Source organism: Rhinopithecus bieti, unplaced genomic scaffold (genome assembly GCF_001698545.2).
Source record: "Rhinopithecus bieti isolate Rb0 unplaced genomic scaffold, ASM169854v2 scaffold_46101, whole genome shotgun sequence".
NCBI lineage: Eukaryota > Metazoa > Chordata > Mammalia > Primates > Cercopithecidae > Rhinopithecus > Rhinopithecus bieti.
Window position 1 is genome coordinate 573539 of NW_016819049.1, and position 17212 is coordinate 590750.

The window sequence follows — 17212 nt, forward strand, 5'->3', positions numbered from 1 at the left end:
ATACAGTAGTCCCTGCTGGGCGCAGTGGCTCACGCCTGTAATCCCAACACTTTGGGAGGCCAAGGTGGGCGGATCATCAGGTCAGGAGATCGAGACCATCCTGGCTACCACGTGAAACCCCGTCTCTACTAAAAATACAAAAAATTAGCTGGGTGTGGTGGCAGGCACCTGTAGTCCCAGTTAATCCAGAGGCTGAGGCAGGAGAATGGCGTGAACCCAGGAGGCGGAGCTTGCAGTGAGCCGAGATCACGCCACTGCACTCCAGCCTGGGAGACAGAGCGAGACTCCGTCTGAAAAAAAAAAGTATACAGTAGTCCTCCCTTATCTGAGGTTTCACTTCTTACTCTTTCAGTTACCCATAGTCAACTGCAGTCTGAAAATATTAAGATGTTTTGAGAGAGAAAAAAGAAGACAGACCTCATTCACATCTTTTATTACAGTATATCGTTATAATTGTTCTATTTTCTTAGTCATTGTTGTTAATCTCTTATTGTGCCTAATTTATAGATTAAACTTTATCATGGGTTTGCATGTATAGAAAAACATATATATAGGGTTCAGTACGGAGGTTTCAGGCATCTGCTGGGGGTCTTGGAACATAGCCCCCATGGATAAGGGGGGACTGTTGTACTGTCCCCACTCAGGGAACCTTAGCTATATGGAGTGAGTAGGGGCCTGTGCTAATGGTGATTCCTACTTCTCTTGAGTACTTCTGGACCGAGGCAGCTGATTGTCCGAAAACATTTATATGCATCTAGAATGTGCATGTTAACATTAAAATTTTACCTTTTTTGTCCTTTTTCTTACCTTTCCTCTCAACTTTATAGGGTGATATTCATGAGGATTTTTGCAGCGTTTGCAGAAAAAGTGGCCAGTTACTGATGTGCGACACATGTTCCCGTGTATATCATTTGGACTGCTTAGACCCCCCTCTGAAAACAATTCCCAAGGGCATGTGGATCTGTCCCAGATGTCAGGACCAGGTACTGTGGGTGGGTCTGACGGGGGATGGGCCAAGGAGGACAAAGACAGGGCCATCAGGAGGAATTCCTTTCCCGGGGATTGGCAGTCTCTTCCCTCTCCCAGTCGATCTCCAGGCTGCATCTTCCCTGTTCATGACAGAGCATGCAGGCGCACGGCCTTCATTCCCTCAGAAACTCTCTGCCTTGTTACTGAGCTGGATAGACGCTTCCTTGTATTTGAAATGACTTATCTTCTCTTTAAAAGTCAAGACCCTTAAAAGTCCAGAGTGCCTCATTCTCTAGGAATGGTCTAGACCAAGTATATGGTTTTAAAACTCTTCTTTGGGAATAAAATTAAGAGAAAGTGCCCAGTTGATTAATTAAAATAACACCTTGGGCTGGACGCAGTGACTAACGCCTGTAATCTCAGCACTTTGTGCGGCCAAGGCAGGCGGGTCACCTAAGGTCAGGAGTTCAAGACCAGCCTGGCCAATGTGGCGAAACCCCATCTCTACTAAAAATATAAAAATTAGCTGGGCGTGGTGGTGGGCGCCTGTAATCCCAGCTACTTGGGAGGCTGAGGCAGGAGAATCGCTTGAACCTGGGAGGCAGAGGTTGCAGTAAGCAGAGGTCACACCACTGCACTCCAGCCTGGGTGACAAGAGCGAGACTCTGTCTCAAAATAATAATAATAATAATAATAATAATAATAATAATAAAATAACACCCATTTCACTTTTAACCTGTTTTGTTATATCAGACTCAGAGAACTAACTGTAAAGTGCTGTCGATATTTTACAGACTTAAAAGGCAAACATATTCCTAACTGTCCTTGCCTCCCTCCTTCTCTGTTTGGTTTCTGGTTGCCTTTTTTCAACTATCCGTGTATATTTATGTCTTTATGATTTTATTATAAGCTGTCTCAACTCTTTTTTAGAGGTAGGCAAAGTATAAATAATAAATAAGTAAGCTCAATAGCTCAGCAAGCCCTGGGATCCTGCTCAGTTCTTTGGAATCCTGCTTTGAATGAATTCTGGTTTTCCCTGGTATCTTGTCCTCATCCTGCAGCCTGTGGTGCAGCAGAACACTTCTCTCACCATCCTCCTCCTAATGCTGCTTTGTGACCTTCTGATGATTTTTGACATAGGGCCTAGATTATACTTTAGTATTTGGAACTAATATTTAATTTCCTTGGTCAGGCTGTCTTTGAGGGACATAGAAATCTAAAATTGAGACAGGCAGCCCATGTCAGGTCAAGGACGAAACTGCCAGTGGCTGCTGCCATCATGCTGATGTGCGGCTTTTGTGTGGATGGTTCTAGCTGTCGGGAGTGGTTGGGTGTCATGTGGCGTGAAAAGATAGGAATGCCTAGCCAAGTCCCACCCAGCTCCTTCTAAGCCTGGGCTCAAGTGTCCTGGCTCTTCGTGCCTTGAACTTCATTCTCCTAAGCTGATATTTGGAACATTTTAGTCCAGAAACTGTAGACCAGGGTTTTGCAACACTGCTACCATAAATCCTTCCTGGATTTTATCTGCCAGTAGCCACCAATACCATTGCTAGCTGTTACGTAGAGGATGTGTGTTTAAACCTCCTTCTCAAGGTAAAATTCTAAAAATCTTTTCAGATGCTGAAGAAGGAAGAAGCAATTCCATGGCCTGGAACTTTAGCAATTGTTCATTCCTATATTGCCTACAAAGCAGGTAAGGAGTTATCCATACCTACTTTTTTGTAAGCTTCCCCTTGTTAAAAAAAATAAATAAATACTGGCAGTATTTGTTTTATTCTCAAAAGGAAATTTAAATTTAAAAATGAAAACCTTTTGCTCTTAACTATTTGAGGAAACAAAAAACTGAAAACCTTTTATTAGATAAAGTGGAAAACTTCTGTAGCATTTTTTTTATTCATTTATTTTTTGAGACAAGGTCTCACTGTATCGCCCAGGCTAGGGTGTTATGGCATGATCACAGCCCACTGCAGCTTCCTCCTCCTGGGCCCAGTCGATCCTCCTACCTCAGCCTCCCGAGTGGCTGAGACTCTACGGGTGTACTGCCATGCCCAGCTAACTTTAGTATTTTTTGGTAGAGACGGGTTTCGCCATGTCACCCAGGCTGGTCTTGAACTCCTGGGCTCAAGTGATTGACCTGCCTTGGCCTCCCAAAGTCCTAGGATTACAGGCATGAGCCACCATGCCTGGCCTATTAGCACTTCTTGGGGGAAAAAAATGAGATGTGATATCTCATTTATGTAAAGCCAGACCCAAGCCACTGACAGTTTTCTTAGCATATGTACACAGAAAAAGGAAAAGTCCAGGTGGGCAGACTCTCTGCACTGGTTGTGGGACTCATGGGAGCTCTGGGGAAAATATCTTCTTTGGCAGGCATCCTGAGCACAGTGGCCTTTTCAAATAATTGTCAAAAACTGTTCTTTTTTTTTTTTTTAGCAAAAGAAGAAGAGAAACAGAAGTTACTCAAATGGAGTTCAGATTTAAAACAAGAAAGAGAACAACTAGAGCAAAAGGTGAAACAGCTCAGCAATTCCATAAGTGTAAGTAAACCTCATGCCTACAGCAGTCGATACATAGGTGCAGAGACCTAGGCCTTTCCATATACATAACAGTATGTGTGGGCCCCAGGCTGCTTCAGGTCCTTCTGTTTATTAACAAGATTAACTTGGGCAAATGCAGTTTGCCATCCAGTTAAGAGTGCAGCCCTCCGGTACAGGTGGCTAGTTGGTAGGTGGTGCCTTACCCAAGCTCTGGAACATTCTCTTGGCTTTAATCTGAAAGAGGATCTTCAGTCTTCAGGCTGAATAAGTAACAGCTACAACAGTGTAGCCACGGCCCTGCGTATTCCTGACAGTGTGTGGGGGGAGCGTAGCGCCTCACCTGACACTGAGCAGACACAGACCAGGTCCCCTCATGTGATTCTTCCTAGTCACCTGAGTGAGTGGGCCCATCCATACGGCCCCCCCTCGCTCTTTCTTCCACACCATGCTGATTGCATTTCCCGGTTTTCCTGACCAGTGTGAGGAAGCGGGCTTTCTAGAGACAAGTATTGGAAGTAAGTACTGCCCAGCCCGGCCTGTCCAAGTGGGAAAGAGGGTTGTATTTGCAGCAGGGGACACAGGCTCCTCCCAGGCAAGGAGCCAGTCTTCTTTTCCATTGAGTAGGTCACCCTTGTTGGAGTGAAGTGACCTCAGCCCTCACGGATACCAGGTGGTGCCTTGTACTTGGTGGCAGTTGAACTGTCCTGCTTACCTGCTTTTTCCTCCTCACCATACCTACCCGTGGCATGCAGATTTAACACCTCCTTCATCTCTTTCCCTGCCTAAAATAGAAGCCAGCAGGTGTGGGAGGCTGAGGGCAAAAGGGCAAAAGACTCCCAAGTCCCTGGCTGAGCAGAAGGTGTACTGGCTGCAGGCCTTTGTCCTTGGGGCTTCGATCCTCCTAAATGCTGCTGGCCTGTCCTCTCACTGCCTGCTGCACTCAGATGGAATCCAGATAGCACTGCGTGTTTTCCACCCTGGAGAGCTCAGTCCAGTCCTGAAGGCTCACCAGTTAGCATGACAGAAGCGTATCAAAACCTGCCCAAACAAGCTGCAGGGCAGCTGTGGGAACTTTTTTTTTTTTTTAACAACCTTTGTTTGGAAGTCTGATGGCGGCTCTGCCGGTTTGTTTTTAAGCGTTAGTACTCCCGCGTGTTGGTGCCCGCATGCTCTCTTTCTCTCTGTTGTCTCTTGGACCCCCTCAGCCTACCCACTCCACCCGCCCTGTTCCTTAGGTGGCAGCCGCCCACTCCACTGAGGAGCACAGCAAGGCCCAGGGGCTGCACAGCAGTCAGGAGGGCTTCTTTTCCCTGGGCAGAGGGAAGGCGCTCTGCTCTCAGGGGCTGCCAGACCTGTTAGAAACGAGGCGGCTCAGTGCCACTGCCCTTGTCATTTGCTGCAGAAATGCATGGAAATGAAGAACACCATTCTGGCCCGGCAGAAGGAGATGCACAGCTCCCTGGAGAAGGTAAAACAGCTGATTCGCCTCATCCACGGCATCGACCTCTCCAAACCTGTAGACTCTGAGGCCACTGTGGGGGCCATCTCCAATGGCCCGGACTGCACCCCCCCTGCCAACGCCGCCACCTCCACGCCGGCCCCTTCCCCCTCCTCCCAGAGCTGCACAGCGAACTGTAACCAGGGGGAAGAGACTAAATAACAGAGCCCCTCTAGGAGAAGCCACGGGATCCCGGCGGCGAGGAGAGCAGAACACTGAAGACTCTAGAAAAGCAAAGCCGGATTTCTGGAAAGTGCAGAATTCTTTTGGTTCTTTGGTTCCAGAGAGAGAGAAGATGCTTGTGCCAGGTGGCACCAGAGTTTGCCAATTGATCCTTCTTATTCTGTGTGTACATGCAAAGATTGGACCATGTTACATGAAATAGTGCCAGCTGGAGGTTCTTTGCCAGCACCATGCCAAGTGAAATAATATATTTACTCTCTCTATTATACACCAGTGTGTGCCTGCAGCAGCCTCCACAGCCACGATGGGTTTGTTTCTGTTTTCTTGGGTGGGGAGCAGGGACGGGCGGAGGGAGGAGAGCAGGTTTCAGATCCTTACTTGCCGAGCCGTTTGTTTAGGTAGAGAAGACAAGTCCAAAGAGTGTGTGGGCTTTCCTGTTTCTAAACTTTCGCTACTATAAAACCAAAAAAAGGAATTGAGATTTAACCAACCCCAGTGCCCAGAAGAGGGAAGGGGAGTGGCTGGAGGGAGCAGGGGGGTGGGACAGTGTATCAAATAAGCAGTATTTAATCACGTCTGGCGGGGGCCTCGTGCAAGGGGAGACCAACACCAAGAACAGCCAGTAGGTTCTTCTCCCCTGCGCTCTGCTCCCTGCGCAGTAACCCCACCATTCCTGAAGCCTGGCCAGTCTCCTTCCTTCCCTGCTTGGCGAATTGCGCATCCCCGTGGTTATCCCTCTGTCTCCTCTCCAAGAACAAGCAGAGCCCGGGCCGCTGGCCCTTGCCCAAGGCAGGGAAGAAGGATGTGTGTGTCCAGGAAGGAAAAAAAGGTGAATCAGTGATTTTACTTGAAAACAAGCTCCATCCCTTTTCTATATTTATAAGAAGAGAAGATCTTGAGTGAAGCAGCACGCGACCCAGGTGTGTGTGAATTGAATGGAGACGTTTCTTTTCTCTTTTTTAAATTTTGTTTTGTTCTTTTTTTCTTTAAGGAAAGTTTTATTTTACTGTTCATTTTACTTTCTTGGTAACAAAAACTAAAATAAGGAATAGAAAAGCTGTTTTTCAGGCTGACAGTCCATTTAAGGGTAGCCGAGACCTTGCATGGTAGAGTAGGAATCATAGTGTCAGTGAGGTCCCGTGAGTCTTTGTGAGTCCTTGTGTCATCGTTCGGGCACTGTTTTTTTATGCAAGGGCAAAATCTTTGTATCTGGGGAAAAAAACAACTTTTTTTTAAATTAAAAGGAAAATAAAAGATATTGAGGTCTTCCTAGTGTTACTTAAATTAAGATCAAGGTAAGAAACATTGTAAAAAAGAATTACAAAAGTGCTATTTGTTTCCTAAAAACAGTGATTTCTATTAAAAAGGTGTCAGAACTGGAGAAAACGCCGTGTAGTTATAATTTTTTAGCACAGACCCTGCTGATCACAATGACATTTTGCCGTGTGTGTGTCTCTAGACTGGTGGGCCAGTCTCCTTGAAGGACAGAGGCGGAGCTCCCCACCCTTCTCTCTCCTCAGAAAAGACCGTGCTCTCTTCTTGGTGCAGGGATCTTGTCTCCTGTTGTGAAGCCCAAATGGAAGTATGGATGGTATCAGGGCCCTACCCGTGGTCTTCTCAGATTCTGCTAGAGCAAAAGGCTGGTGCCTAAATAAGATCCCTTCCTTTGGTGCTGCTTTTGGTCTTTCAGCCACCAGCATTATGAGTGCCTGGGGGACACCTCCGAGGGAACTGGCCAGCGGAGCTCAGTGGTGCACACGCACCCTGGCCGTGACAGGAGGGTGTGGGAGTGCAGGCTGGCTGCATCAGCCCTTGGTGCTTAGAAAGAACAGAGGAGGAGTGACATGTTTTGAGGTTATGTCTCTGAGACAGAGCCCCAGTGTGGCCTTCGCTCTGTCTTGCCTTTGGGGAGAGGTCTGAGACTCCTGCTCCTTTCTCTGCCTGTTGGCTCCAGGCACCAGAAATTTACTCCACTCCACCCACCACAAACCTCCTGGGTGACCCTTGGCTAGAATTACTGCGCTCGCTTTGGCTTGGCTAGTTGTGGCCTCTCCTTCTTGAGAAAACCGGGGTTGTGAAAGGCTCAGACCATTGTCTCATCTTGGCCAGTCAGAAGTAAATTGTGTCAGATGCGTGCTCTCGCTGGAGACCTTTGCCCCTTGCGTGCCCCTGGCTGATGGGAGGGCGGTGGAGGCTCTGTACCCTGGCCCTGCTGGAGCATCTCCCCCAAGCCCCCTCCAGGCCCTGGGAAGGGCCAGAGTCTAGGAGAGGTAGAAACGGTCCCGTCGGCTTCTCTCCCACCCAGTTAGGCCCAGAGAGACAAAGACAGATCTGAAAGCAAATGGAACAGAGAAGAGACACTTCGTAGAGTAAAATGTGTCTCATCCCTATCAGCCGCCACCATTCATCTTCCCAAGGGCCTCAGAAGAAGGAATTAAGTTTGACTGAACAGGCCTCAGAGTTAGGCCCTGGCTGCTTGATTGGCTGAGGGGGAAGAGTTCCCTTTTCTCATTCAGAAACCAAGGTGCTGTGTCTAGTCAGGGAGCCTTGGAGATGCCTGGACTAGTTGGAGGAATCGTTGGCAGAGGATCAGAGACCAGCAGCAGGCTGTCTGCCCTGTCTAGAGCTCTTCCCCTCAACTTGTCTGGGCCCATCTGGGGGTTGCCACACAACACCTAACTTACCTTTTCCTGAAAGAAGTTGGGAAGCCATCATCACTAGAGGCCTTTGCTCGGAGAGGAGCTGCCTGAGGAGTCTCAGGGGTTGGGGGGACGGGGCTAGGAATTGACCAGGGCTTTGCCTGCCGCCCTCAGCAGTGTCGAGTACATTTCGACCTCACCTGCAGCTGGGCTGTGGATTCTTCCTGACATTCAGATGTGAGCTGTTTTGGGAGTCAGCTAGTATGGAGTATGAGATGCAACCCAGCCCCTAAACCTACATTCTAGACTCAAATTCCAAAACACTGCTTTACTGTAAAGAAGAGGCCCCTGGCACTCAATCTCCCTGCCCTTCACTGTCCCCTCAGACCTGGGGGGGGGCCTGTGACCACCTGAGACATACGCTCGTGACACTGCCCCACCCCAGCCACCTCCACTTGCTTCCTCCTCCTTCCGTCCGCTGCTCTTTGCCCATGGCCCAGAATTTAGCTGCTCTGACAGCCACTTTTGAGACCAGCTGGCTTTGCAGTCACTTCAGAGAGCTGGAGCGGCTGCCTACTGGGCCCTAACTGGGAGTCCCCTGCCAGCTCCTGATCAGGCACTGCGCCCTGGTGGCAGTGATGACTGGGAGTCCTTGGCCAGCTCGTGACCAGGCGCTGCACCCTGGTGACAGTGAGGCCATGTTGCTGTCATCTCCACCTCTGCGTTCTTGTTGCCTGCGGGTCCTCCTTCTTTCATGGAGCCTGCTGGGTCTTGTCTCACTTGTGCTGAGTTCATCTGGGGTTTTGATTTATTCCTTCCTTATCAGGCCCTTTGGGGTAAGCCTGCTGGTTGCACCTGACATAGGGAGGCAGTTAGGGGCAGTCCCTGGTGGGGCCACCCTGGCAGCCTCCTGCTGGCATCATCGTGTGCCTGGTTTCCCTGCAATGCCTGCCTCTCTGTCCCTGCTGCTGCTTGGCTCAGGCCCAACAGGCAGTGTGCATGGGGGCGGTTGCACACAGCTGTTTCCCTGAGGGTGACCGTGTCTGCAGCGCACTTCCGTCTCCGCATGCACGGCTGCCTCTCCAGCCACCTCTGATACTTCTCTTGGGGCCATCAGAGCCTCCCTTGGGCTCTCACCTCTCAGCTCACACACTCTGGTTTCCTCCCTTCATTCCCTTACAGGGCGTGGTCCTTCTTACTTATCTAAAGGGCTGAATTTAGGAGACTTTTTACCCAGAGGCAAAAGGCTCCTAGGGTAATGGGATGGATGGTGGCCCAGGTGCATTTTCCAGGGCCTGGGTTCTCCAGATCCCGTGGCTTCTGTTGAGTGGAGGCAACTTTGCTCTGTGTGAACCTCGCCCCTGTCCCTCGGCTGGGTGCTCCTGTCCCTTGGCCGGGCACCCTTGGCAGGAAGCAGGACTCCCATTCTCACCCTAACTTAGACTGTCCTCTGAGTCAGCTCCTCTCCAAGATGGGAGTGGGTGGCCCTGGGCAGCCTTCTGGCCCCCTTGCTAAAGTGAGAGGCAGGAAGCTGGGGCTGCCCTCCAGAAAGCCAGGGTAGGAACTCTGAAAAATAGCTCCTCTAAACGGAAGCAGGACTCCCCAGTTCCACTTGGCACCCCCTCCCACAAGGCCCTTTCTCCCTGAGGACCCCAGCCCCCTACCCCTTCCCCAGCAGCCTTTGGGCCCTCACCTCTCTGGTATCTGTGGGTCCTCAGCCCAGGGTGAGCTGCAGTCAGGTGGGGTGGGACGGGCAGGCCAGAGGTCAGCCAGCTCCTAGCAGAGAAGAGCCAGCCAGACCCCAACCCTGTCTCTTGTCCATGCCCTTTGTGATTTCAGTCTTGGTAGACTTGTATTTGGAGTTTTGTGCTTCAAAGTTTTGTTTTGTTTGTTTGGTTTTGTTTTGAGGGGTGGGGGGGATACAGAGCAGCTGATCAATTTGTATTTATTTATTTTAACATTTTACTAAATAAAGCCAAATAAAGCCTCTCAGCCTCATGGTGTTGGGTTTGGGGCAGGGGAGGGTGGGCGGGACACATTCCAGTCCCAGCTTCTGCCCTCCCTGACTGGCTCTCTGGGGGTGGGGGGAGTACTTGCCCTTAAGGGCCCAGGCCCTCCTGTGACCCCAGCTGGACGTAGCACCTCCCTTATGCACTGACACCCTAGCCCCAGAGTGCCCCTGCTCCCCCAAACCAGGAGGAGCACAAAAAGGATTTCTTAAAACTTTAATTATGAAAAAGGGATGAACAATTGAAGATGGGGGAACCAGCCCCAAACTGGCTGGCGCAGAGGGAGACCAGACGCCAGCCAAACAATAGCAGCAAGGGGAAGACCCCACCCCACAGATGCTCCGCCCCAGCCCTTCCCAGAGACCTTAAATAATTTAAATAGCAGGGATGGCGGAGGGCAGGCCGGGTTGCCCTGGTGTCTGCCCAATGCTAAGACAAGGGGCAGCGCCCGCCCAGCCTCAGCCTCAGCCTTGGGCAGGGCTCTGGGGCTGCTGCAGGGCTGGGAGGTATTTGAGGGCAGCAGCCCCATGGTGGCGGGACAAGTCCTGGTGGAATTCGTCCTTAAGGGCCTGGAGGCAGTCACGATAGGTGGGGCTGGAGCGGAAGCGGGAGATGTCCAGGCTTGGAGCATGGGGCAGATGGATGGTGAAGGCCTCGGGCAGCACCAGGAGCTCATATTCCTGCAGGGTGGGGCAGAGGAGCAGTGGCTACCTGGCTTGCCTGGCCTGCGGGGAAGGTGCAGCTCCAGAAAACAGGCTTACCCTGTAGCCCCTGAGAGCTAAAGTAAGGGCCAAAGGGCAAATGATTTTAGTTCTACAGAAGGAGGATATTTCTAACAGTGCCGCCCAGCAGTGTGGTCCCCCAGGCAGGTGTCATGAGTTCCCTGGACCTGGAGGTGCTCGAATCAAAGGTGGTGGCAGCAAGCTGCCCTCCTCACCTGGGCATCCAGCTCCACAATGTGAGCCACCTTGTTCCAGCCGAAGCCCACAAAGCGAGGGTCATAGCGGGGACAGTCACGCGGCACCACCACGTAGGGTTCATAGTCGGCCGCCCATTGCACACGGTACGGGGCCTGAGCTTCCCGCCAGCGGGCATAGTCTGTGGGTGCGTGGCCCCGGGGCCACTCGTGGTACCTGTGCAGCAGGGTCAGGTGGGAGCCAGGCTGAGGCTAGGAGCTTGTGGGTAGTGGGAGCCAGTGTGGGCAAGTGAGTGGAGTGGGCAGAGAAGTAGCCTTTCCTACCTGAAGGTGTAGAGAGCGCCCACATCCAGCAAGGCCAGCAGCTCCACCTTGGAATGGGGGAAGCTGAAGCGGTAGTGCAGGGTCTCGAATGCCGGCACCACCAGCGCTGCCTTTCGCTGGCTGCCCAGCCCCAGCTGCTCAATGGAGGCCCTGAGGAGGAGCACCCATGAGCAGGGGAGAAGAGTGGAGCCTCCAGGACTGGGCCAGTGACCCTCATCAGGGCATTAGCCACAGGACCCGTCCACCATGGGCCATCTTGCCCAATGCGACGGGTGGATACAACCACAGGTGGAGCTGCTGTTGAAGCTGGCCCTGGCCTCCCTGTTGACAGAAACAGCCTAATACAAACCCCACTTGACAGAGGCCACTGAGGCCCAGAAAGGAGCAGGGACATGGAAGCCTGGGGTCCCACGCGTGCCCTGTCCACATCCACCCCATACACTGTTCCCCTTCCTGCCTGCTGGCCCACCTGAGGTAGTCATAGAGAGAATAGGCAGGCAGGAAGTCAATGTCACTGAGGAAGACGTAAGGTGTGAGGGCCTGGGCCAAGGCCACGTTGCGGAGCTGGTTGACAGGGTACAGGGGCCCCTCACGGTACACCACGTGGTAGGCCACATCCTGCCGGGCAGCAAGCACTGGTGAGGCCTCGATGAAACGCAGGAACTGCTGAGCTTCTGCGTCTGTCAGGTACAAGGCCAGGCTCATGGGGCCAGGCCAGTGCCTGCACAGGGCTTCCAACATCTGCAGCCTATGGGAAGGGGGAGGTCAGCACAGCTCTGCCCCTCTTGCACAGCTCAGGGAGGCCTGAAAAACCTCCCCAGTTAGCTGCTGCTGCCACCTCCTCAAGTGACTTACTGAGCACCCTTCAAATACTTATAGAGCCAATCTGATTGAATCTTCACAACTACCCCCACCAGGTGGGTACTTTCTCATTTGAGAGAGAAAACTAGGGGCCAGAGAGACGAAGACTTGCCCATGGTCCCACGGCGACCAAGGGACAGCTCCGGGCATCTGAATGACTCCAGAGCCCAAGCTCTTTCCACCATATCCAATGTTTCCAACTTCTGGAACTCCCTGAGGGCCAGGCAGCTCACTACCACAGCAGCAGGCTGCCAGATGGAACCCCCTCTCAGAAATGTCCAACCCAGCCCATGCCATACTCCCTGGGCTGCCCTCTGCACCCTCACCGGTCCATGGACAGCTGGGCCACAAGGGTGACATCGTGAGGCCGGGGGGGTGGCGGCTCATGGGGCAGGAAAGTGACGTGCACACGGTGCACAGTGAGCTGCTGCTGCCGGAATTCAAAGCAGGGGTCTTCCTCATCAAGTTGTGCCAGGGCCTGCTGTAACTGAGGGGATAAGGGGTGACAAGGACGAGGGGTAGGGCAGAATGACACATCCCCCAGACAAGGCTGGGTCCCACCAAAGCAGAGAGGAGCAGGGGAAGGTAGCTCCTTCGCACCTGCTCAGCACCAGGCGGGGGCTGGCTGGGGCACCCAAAGAGCTCTCTCCGCAGCAGGTTCCCATCGTACTCCAGGAAGGTCAGATAGAAATTGCGGAAGAATTCCACGTGCTTGTTCTTCACCTGAAGCTTCTTTGGCGAGTTCCAGTGGATCACCTGGGACCCGGGAGGGTGTTGGGGCCATGGGAGCAGGGAGCAGGAGTCCCCATCCATGGCCCCCCACCAGCACGCAGCCTCCTGTCCCACTCACCTTGAGGTCAGACGCCGCAGAGTAGCAGCGCTCGGCCAGTGTGTGATCTGACAGCTGCACGTTCCAGACGCAAGGTAGAGGCTGCACTAGCCCCGGATGCTCCTTGATCACAGCATTGAAGATGTCCTGAGCAGAGACACCCATCACACCCCAGCCCCCAGCCTGCCACACCCCACCCGGCAAGGCTTCCCCAGACCTGGTCAGCCAGTGAGGTGGCAGGCAGGGTAAGGAGCTCCCGTCTGGCCGTCAGCCTCCACATCTGCTCCCAGCCAGCCTGCCGGAGCCGGTCCAGCCGCAGTAGGATCACACCTGCCAATGAAGAGATGCTGTCATGCCTACCTGGGATGACCAGCTCCTGGGGGACATGAGGGTCATGAAGGTGTCCTTTGTTTTTTGACTTACTGGTATTTTCTGACTGTTCAGACATGATCATGGACTACCACTTGTTTTTTGTTGTTTTGTTTTGTTTTTTGTTTTGTTTTTTAGAGACAGGGTCTTGCTTTGTCACCCAGGCTAGAGTGGTGCAGTGGCACAATCATGGCTCACTGCAGCCTCGAGTTCCCAGGCTCAAGCAAACCTCCCACCTCAGCACCCCACCACAATCCCCACCAACTAGCTGGGACTGCAGGTATGCCACCACACTTGTTCTTTTTATTTATTTACTTATTTATTTATGAGATAGAGTCTCGCTCTATTGCCAAGGCTGGAGTGCAGTGGTGTGAACTCGGCTCACTGCAACCTCCGCCTCCTGGGTTCAAGTGATTCTCCCTCCTCAGCCTCCCAAGTAGCTGGGATTACAGGTATGTGACACCACCCCCGACTAATTTTTGTATTTTTAGTGTAGGTGGGGTTTCACCATCTACACATCACCATGTTGGCCAGGGTGGTCTCGAACTCCTGACCTCAAGTAATCCGCCCACCTTGGCCTACCAAAGTGCTGGGATTACAGGCATGAACCACCACGCCTGGCCAATTTTTTAATGTTTGTAGAGACAAGGGTCTCACTATGTTGCCAAGGCTGTTCTCGAACTCATGGGCTCAAGCGATTCTCCCACCTTAGCCTCCCAAAGTGCTGGGATTACAGGCATGAACCATTGCACCCAGCTTGCTCGTAGACTACTTTTGTCAACAGTCAATCCTCTTGGGGGTGAAGAGGAGGCGCTGTCCAGCTTACAGAGCACATCCATGGCCTTCTTCTCACACTTGGTGAGCCCAGGGCTGTTAGAATTATCCTCCATTTAATGGACAAGAAAACTGAGGCTCAGAGGGAGCAGGAGAGCTGGCCAAAGTCATCCAGCACACACAGGACTGTTGGAACTGCTGTCTGTCTCTTCATCCAGGGTTCTTTTCACAGCAATGTTCTTCCTGGGGGGCTTCCTAGCATTCTGTGCCCCACCCAAACCGAGGGGCCCAAGGACCAGCAGACCACCCCCCCTGCCTCCCCTCACCACTGTCCCCACCTGTGTTAAATCCCCGGCCCAAGGCAGGCCAGGGCCTGTGGTTCTTCCAGAGGTTGCCCAGGTACCAGTCACTCTGGTTCTCCACGAGACCGATCGCCTGCGTGTCTGGGAGGGGAGGGGGCAAGGGAGCTGTCTGAGGCTGCCACAGGACCTGGGCTCAGGGCTAGATGCAGGGGTCGTGGGCAGGCCAGGCAGGCTCCCAGGCCTCTCACCAGAAAAGTGAGCAAAGAGTGCCCAGAGCTCCGAGATGTCAGAGGCGAAGGTGACATCTGTGTCCAGGACAATGACGTGGGCCAGCTCAGCGGGCAAGGCACTGGGCAGCACCAGCTTCATTAGCCCATAGAGGCCGGAGTAGTGCTTGTTGGGGATCCAGGAGACCTGGGACTGTGTGGGGGAAAGGCAGGGGATGAGATGGCAGAGGGGCCTATGAGCACCAGAACACACGCTTGGAGGGACACAGAGGGGAGGGGGTGAAACCCCAAAAAGAGAGGGGTTTGCGCTTCAGTAGGTGGATGGGACTGAGGATTCTCTTCTTCAACCCCACCACGCCCTGGAGAGAGGAAAGCGGTGGACACAGCTAGCGGGAGCGGGGAAGGGCTGGGCCCCTGCCTTGAGCTCCTCCGCGTTGTAAAAGCTGACATGGACAGCAGGCACCATCCACGTGTGGAAGAGCATCTCCAGGATGTTTCTGGCCACGGCATCAGTTACCAAGTGGAGGTGCAGTGGATTTTTCCTTTTGGGTGGGCAGAGAGGAAGCCTGAGAGGCCCCAGCAGGAGCAACATGGGACAGCCCCCACCCCGAGAGGCGTAGAGATGGAAGCGCCATCTGCAAAGAGCTTTTGCACGCCCAGCTCAGGATGTTCTTACAACCGCCCTTCAAGGGAGGAAGGGGACACTGTCCTCACGTCACAGATGAGGAAGCTGAAGCTCTGAGACCAGCAGCGTGTCCCAGACTTTGTCCCTTCCCCACTCCTGACCCTCCTCCACGGACACCTGGCTGTACCTGTAGAAGAGCATGGACTTCACCAGGGTGATGACGTCTCGGCTGGAGTTATGCCCCGCACACACGATGGCCACATGCAAGAGCTGGGAAGGGACGCCCAGGTCGGCAGCAGGCCCCCCTTCGCGAGGCGGTGAGGACCCATGGTTGAGCTGCCCCACCCCGCAGCAGAGACGGAAAGAGTGTGCTGACGGGGCAGCAGGAGCCAACCCTTCATTTCAAATGGGGAAACTGAGGTCGGGAGCAGAGAAGTTGCACGTCCGAGGCGCGCCCCAGCCGGCTGGCCAGTGCTGGACAGACGCCAGGTGTTGTGATTCTCGCAGCTGTCCAAGAGGCTGGGCTGGGTGGCGGCGTCCCCGGGACTCCCGCCGCAGGGGCCGCGCGCACCTACCTCGCACTTGGACGGCCGCGGCGGCGGCGGGCCGCAGTCGGAGCGGTTGTGGTCCCCGGGGCCAGCCCCCGGGTCTCCGTCGAGGGCGGCGGCTCTCCGCAGCCTCCCGTCTGGGGGGACACGTAGCATGAGCGGGCCGGGGAAGCATCCCGGGGCCCCCGCTCGCCCGCCCTGCTTGCGGCGCTCACACCCCAGATCCCCACCGAACAGGAGGAATCCGAACAGCAGCAGCAGCAGCAACAGCGCGGCGGCCCCCATCGCCCGGGGGCGCCCTCGGGGCAGCATGGCCGCCGACGGGGGCGCTCAGGGAGGGGCGCGACCCGGGGCTGCAGGCTCCATCGCAGGCCCTGCGGACCGAGGGGAGAGATAGGAGACTCAGCCCTGGGCGGCGGGGCCCGACGGCCGGGTTGTACGGCTCGCGCCAAGCCTTCCCTCACCTGCTCCAGCGGCTCCCGGGCCAGGCCCTGCGCTCGCCACCTTCGGCCAGGGTGCGGGGACCGGGAGAGAGGCGCGGGCCGGTCCCGCCCCCGACCTGGGCTCAGGTTTCACCTCGGCAGGGCTGAGCGCGAAGGGGCGGGGTGACCCCCCCGGGGTCCTTGCCCCGCCCCCTGCGCCGGCGTCCGACGGTTCCCCAACCCGCGAGGAGCCCCGGAAGACTCCTTCTGGGCTGAGTTTCCCACCAGGACGCGGGGAGGGCTGGGGAAACTGGAGCAGCCACCTGCGAAGGCCCAGGCCCCGCTACCTGCCCTGCCCCCGCTCTGGGGCCCCGTCTCCTCCCCTCACTCCCCAAGGGGAGGGGCCAGTGTCCCCGGGCCCGGGATCGAAGACGCGGCCGGAGCTCGACACGAGGGAGGGGGAGCGGGCTGGAATGCAGGCCGCGGGGGTCCGGGACACCTGCTCTGGGGACAGGGGCGGAGCCGGCCGACACCTGCCCCAGAGCCGCCAGGCACCTGAAGCCTTCGCCTAATTCCCCCACTCTCAGTGCAGGTGGCCTAGCCAGGTCCTGCCGGCGCCGCCAGGACAAAGCCGCCTTGTGAAGGCCGCCTCCCGCCCGGGAGCTGGCGAGGGGCCCCAGACGCGGGCGGCCTAAACTGCCTGGGCTGGGCCGGGGATCCCCACTCTTGTCCAAATCGTCGTGATTGTGCAGGGGCGCCCCGGCCTGGAGCTCGTCTTTCCTCCCTCTCCCCCGCGCACCCCATAGCAGGCCAGGGAAGGGGTGGAGGGTGCTTTGGACCCTAAACCAGAACAGCGTGCCAGGCCCTGTGCTAAGGGTTTAACCACCCTCGATCAATCCTATGATGCGGGCTGATTCTCCCCCAAAGAGTTTAAGTGACCTGCACCCTTCGGCCCCTCCCGTCTCAAGCGGCCCCACTCATCCCCCTTCCCCAGGCTCAGCGCTGCAGAAGCAGCTTCCTTGCTCCTCCTCCGGAAGGGTCTCCCGCCCCAGGACGTGCCCTTGACGTTCCTTCTGGCAGCGGAGCCTCCCAGGGCTGGCTAGCACTCATGGAAAGTTGAAGTTGTTTGCTTGTTTATTGCTGGTCTCCCTCCCAGAATGTAAGCTGCTCACGGGACTGG

General features: G+C 54.7%; 2 protein-coding genes across 28 annotated transcripts in view; one reads left to right on the forward strand and one right to left on the reverse strand.

The window, feature by feature from the left end:
• Positions 1-9818, forward strand: part of PHF21A (PHD finger protein 21A) — a 211263-nt gene extending 201445 nt beyond the window's left edge. For 19 of the 22 annotated variants that reach the window (XM_017858145.1, XM_017858134.1, XM_017858141.1 and 16 more), the window contains 4 exons: positions 828-983; positions 2587-2662; positions 3403-3506; positions 4909-9817. In XM_017858145.1, the coding sequence (XP_017713634.1) occupies positions 828-983; positions 2587-2662; positions 3403-3506; positions 4909-5166 (594 nt within the window). In that variant the 3' untranslated portion in view covers positions 5167-9817. Of the gene's footprint in view, positions 1-827; positions 984-2586; positions 2663-3402; positions 3507-3895; positions 4022-4908 lie in introns of all 22 variants that reach the window. The other 3 variants (XM_017858146.1, XM_017858142.1, XR_001882591.1) reach the window with 2 other exon arrangements.
• A 219-nt stretch (positions 9819-10037) lies between these two features.
• Positions 10038-16387, reverse strand: LARGE2 (LARGE xylosyl- and glucuronyltransferase 2). Of its 6 annotated transcripts, none has more exons than XM_017858185.1 (15): positions 16075-16387; positions 15841-15984; positions 15638-15747; positions 15250-15332; positions 14856-14979; positions 14459-14630; positions 14247-14351; positions 12983-13095; positions 12787-12912; positions 12537-12692; positions 12263-12423; positions 11545-11693; positions 11076-11396; positions 10773-10968; positions 10038-10515 (listed from the first exon to the last, which is right to left on the reverse strand). In XM_017858185.1, the coding sequence occupies exons 2-15, from the start codon at positions 15920-15922 to the stop codon at positions 10056-10058; spliced, it is 2358 nt and encodes a 785-aa protein (XP_017713674.1). In that variant the 5' UTR covers positions 15923-15984; positions 16075-16387; the 3' UTR covers positions 10038-10055. The 6 variants fall into 6 exon arrangements, with proteins under 6 accessions (XP_017713674.1, XP_017713677.1, XP_017713675.1 ...); XM_017858188.1 differs by having other exon boundaries at positions 11076-11225; positions 11545-11823; positions 16075-16386; XM_017858186.1 differs by having other exon boundaries at positions 11076-11225; positions 15638-15984.
• Between the last annotated feature and the right edge of the window lie 825 nt (positions 16388-17212).

Excerpts from the sequence above, each read along its gene's own strand:
- LARGE2 (XM_017858184.1), bottom strand. The coding sequence starts at position 15,922 with ATGCTGCCCCGAGGGCGCCCCCGGGCGATGGGGGCCGCCGCGCTGTTG. Across the intron at positions 14,980-15,249 it reads AAGTCCATGCTCTTCTACAG|GAAAAATCCACTGCACCTCC; the intron begins GTACAGCCAGGT and ends CCCACCCAAAAG. Across the intron at positions 13,096-14,246 it reads GGGCCGGGGATTTAACACAG|GTGTGATCCTACTGCGGCTG; the intron begins GTGGGGACAGTG and ends CTTCATTGGCAG.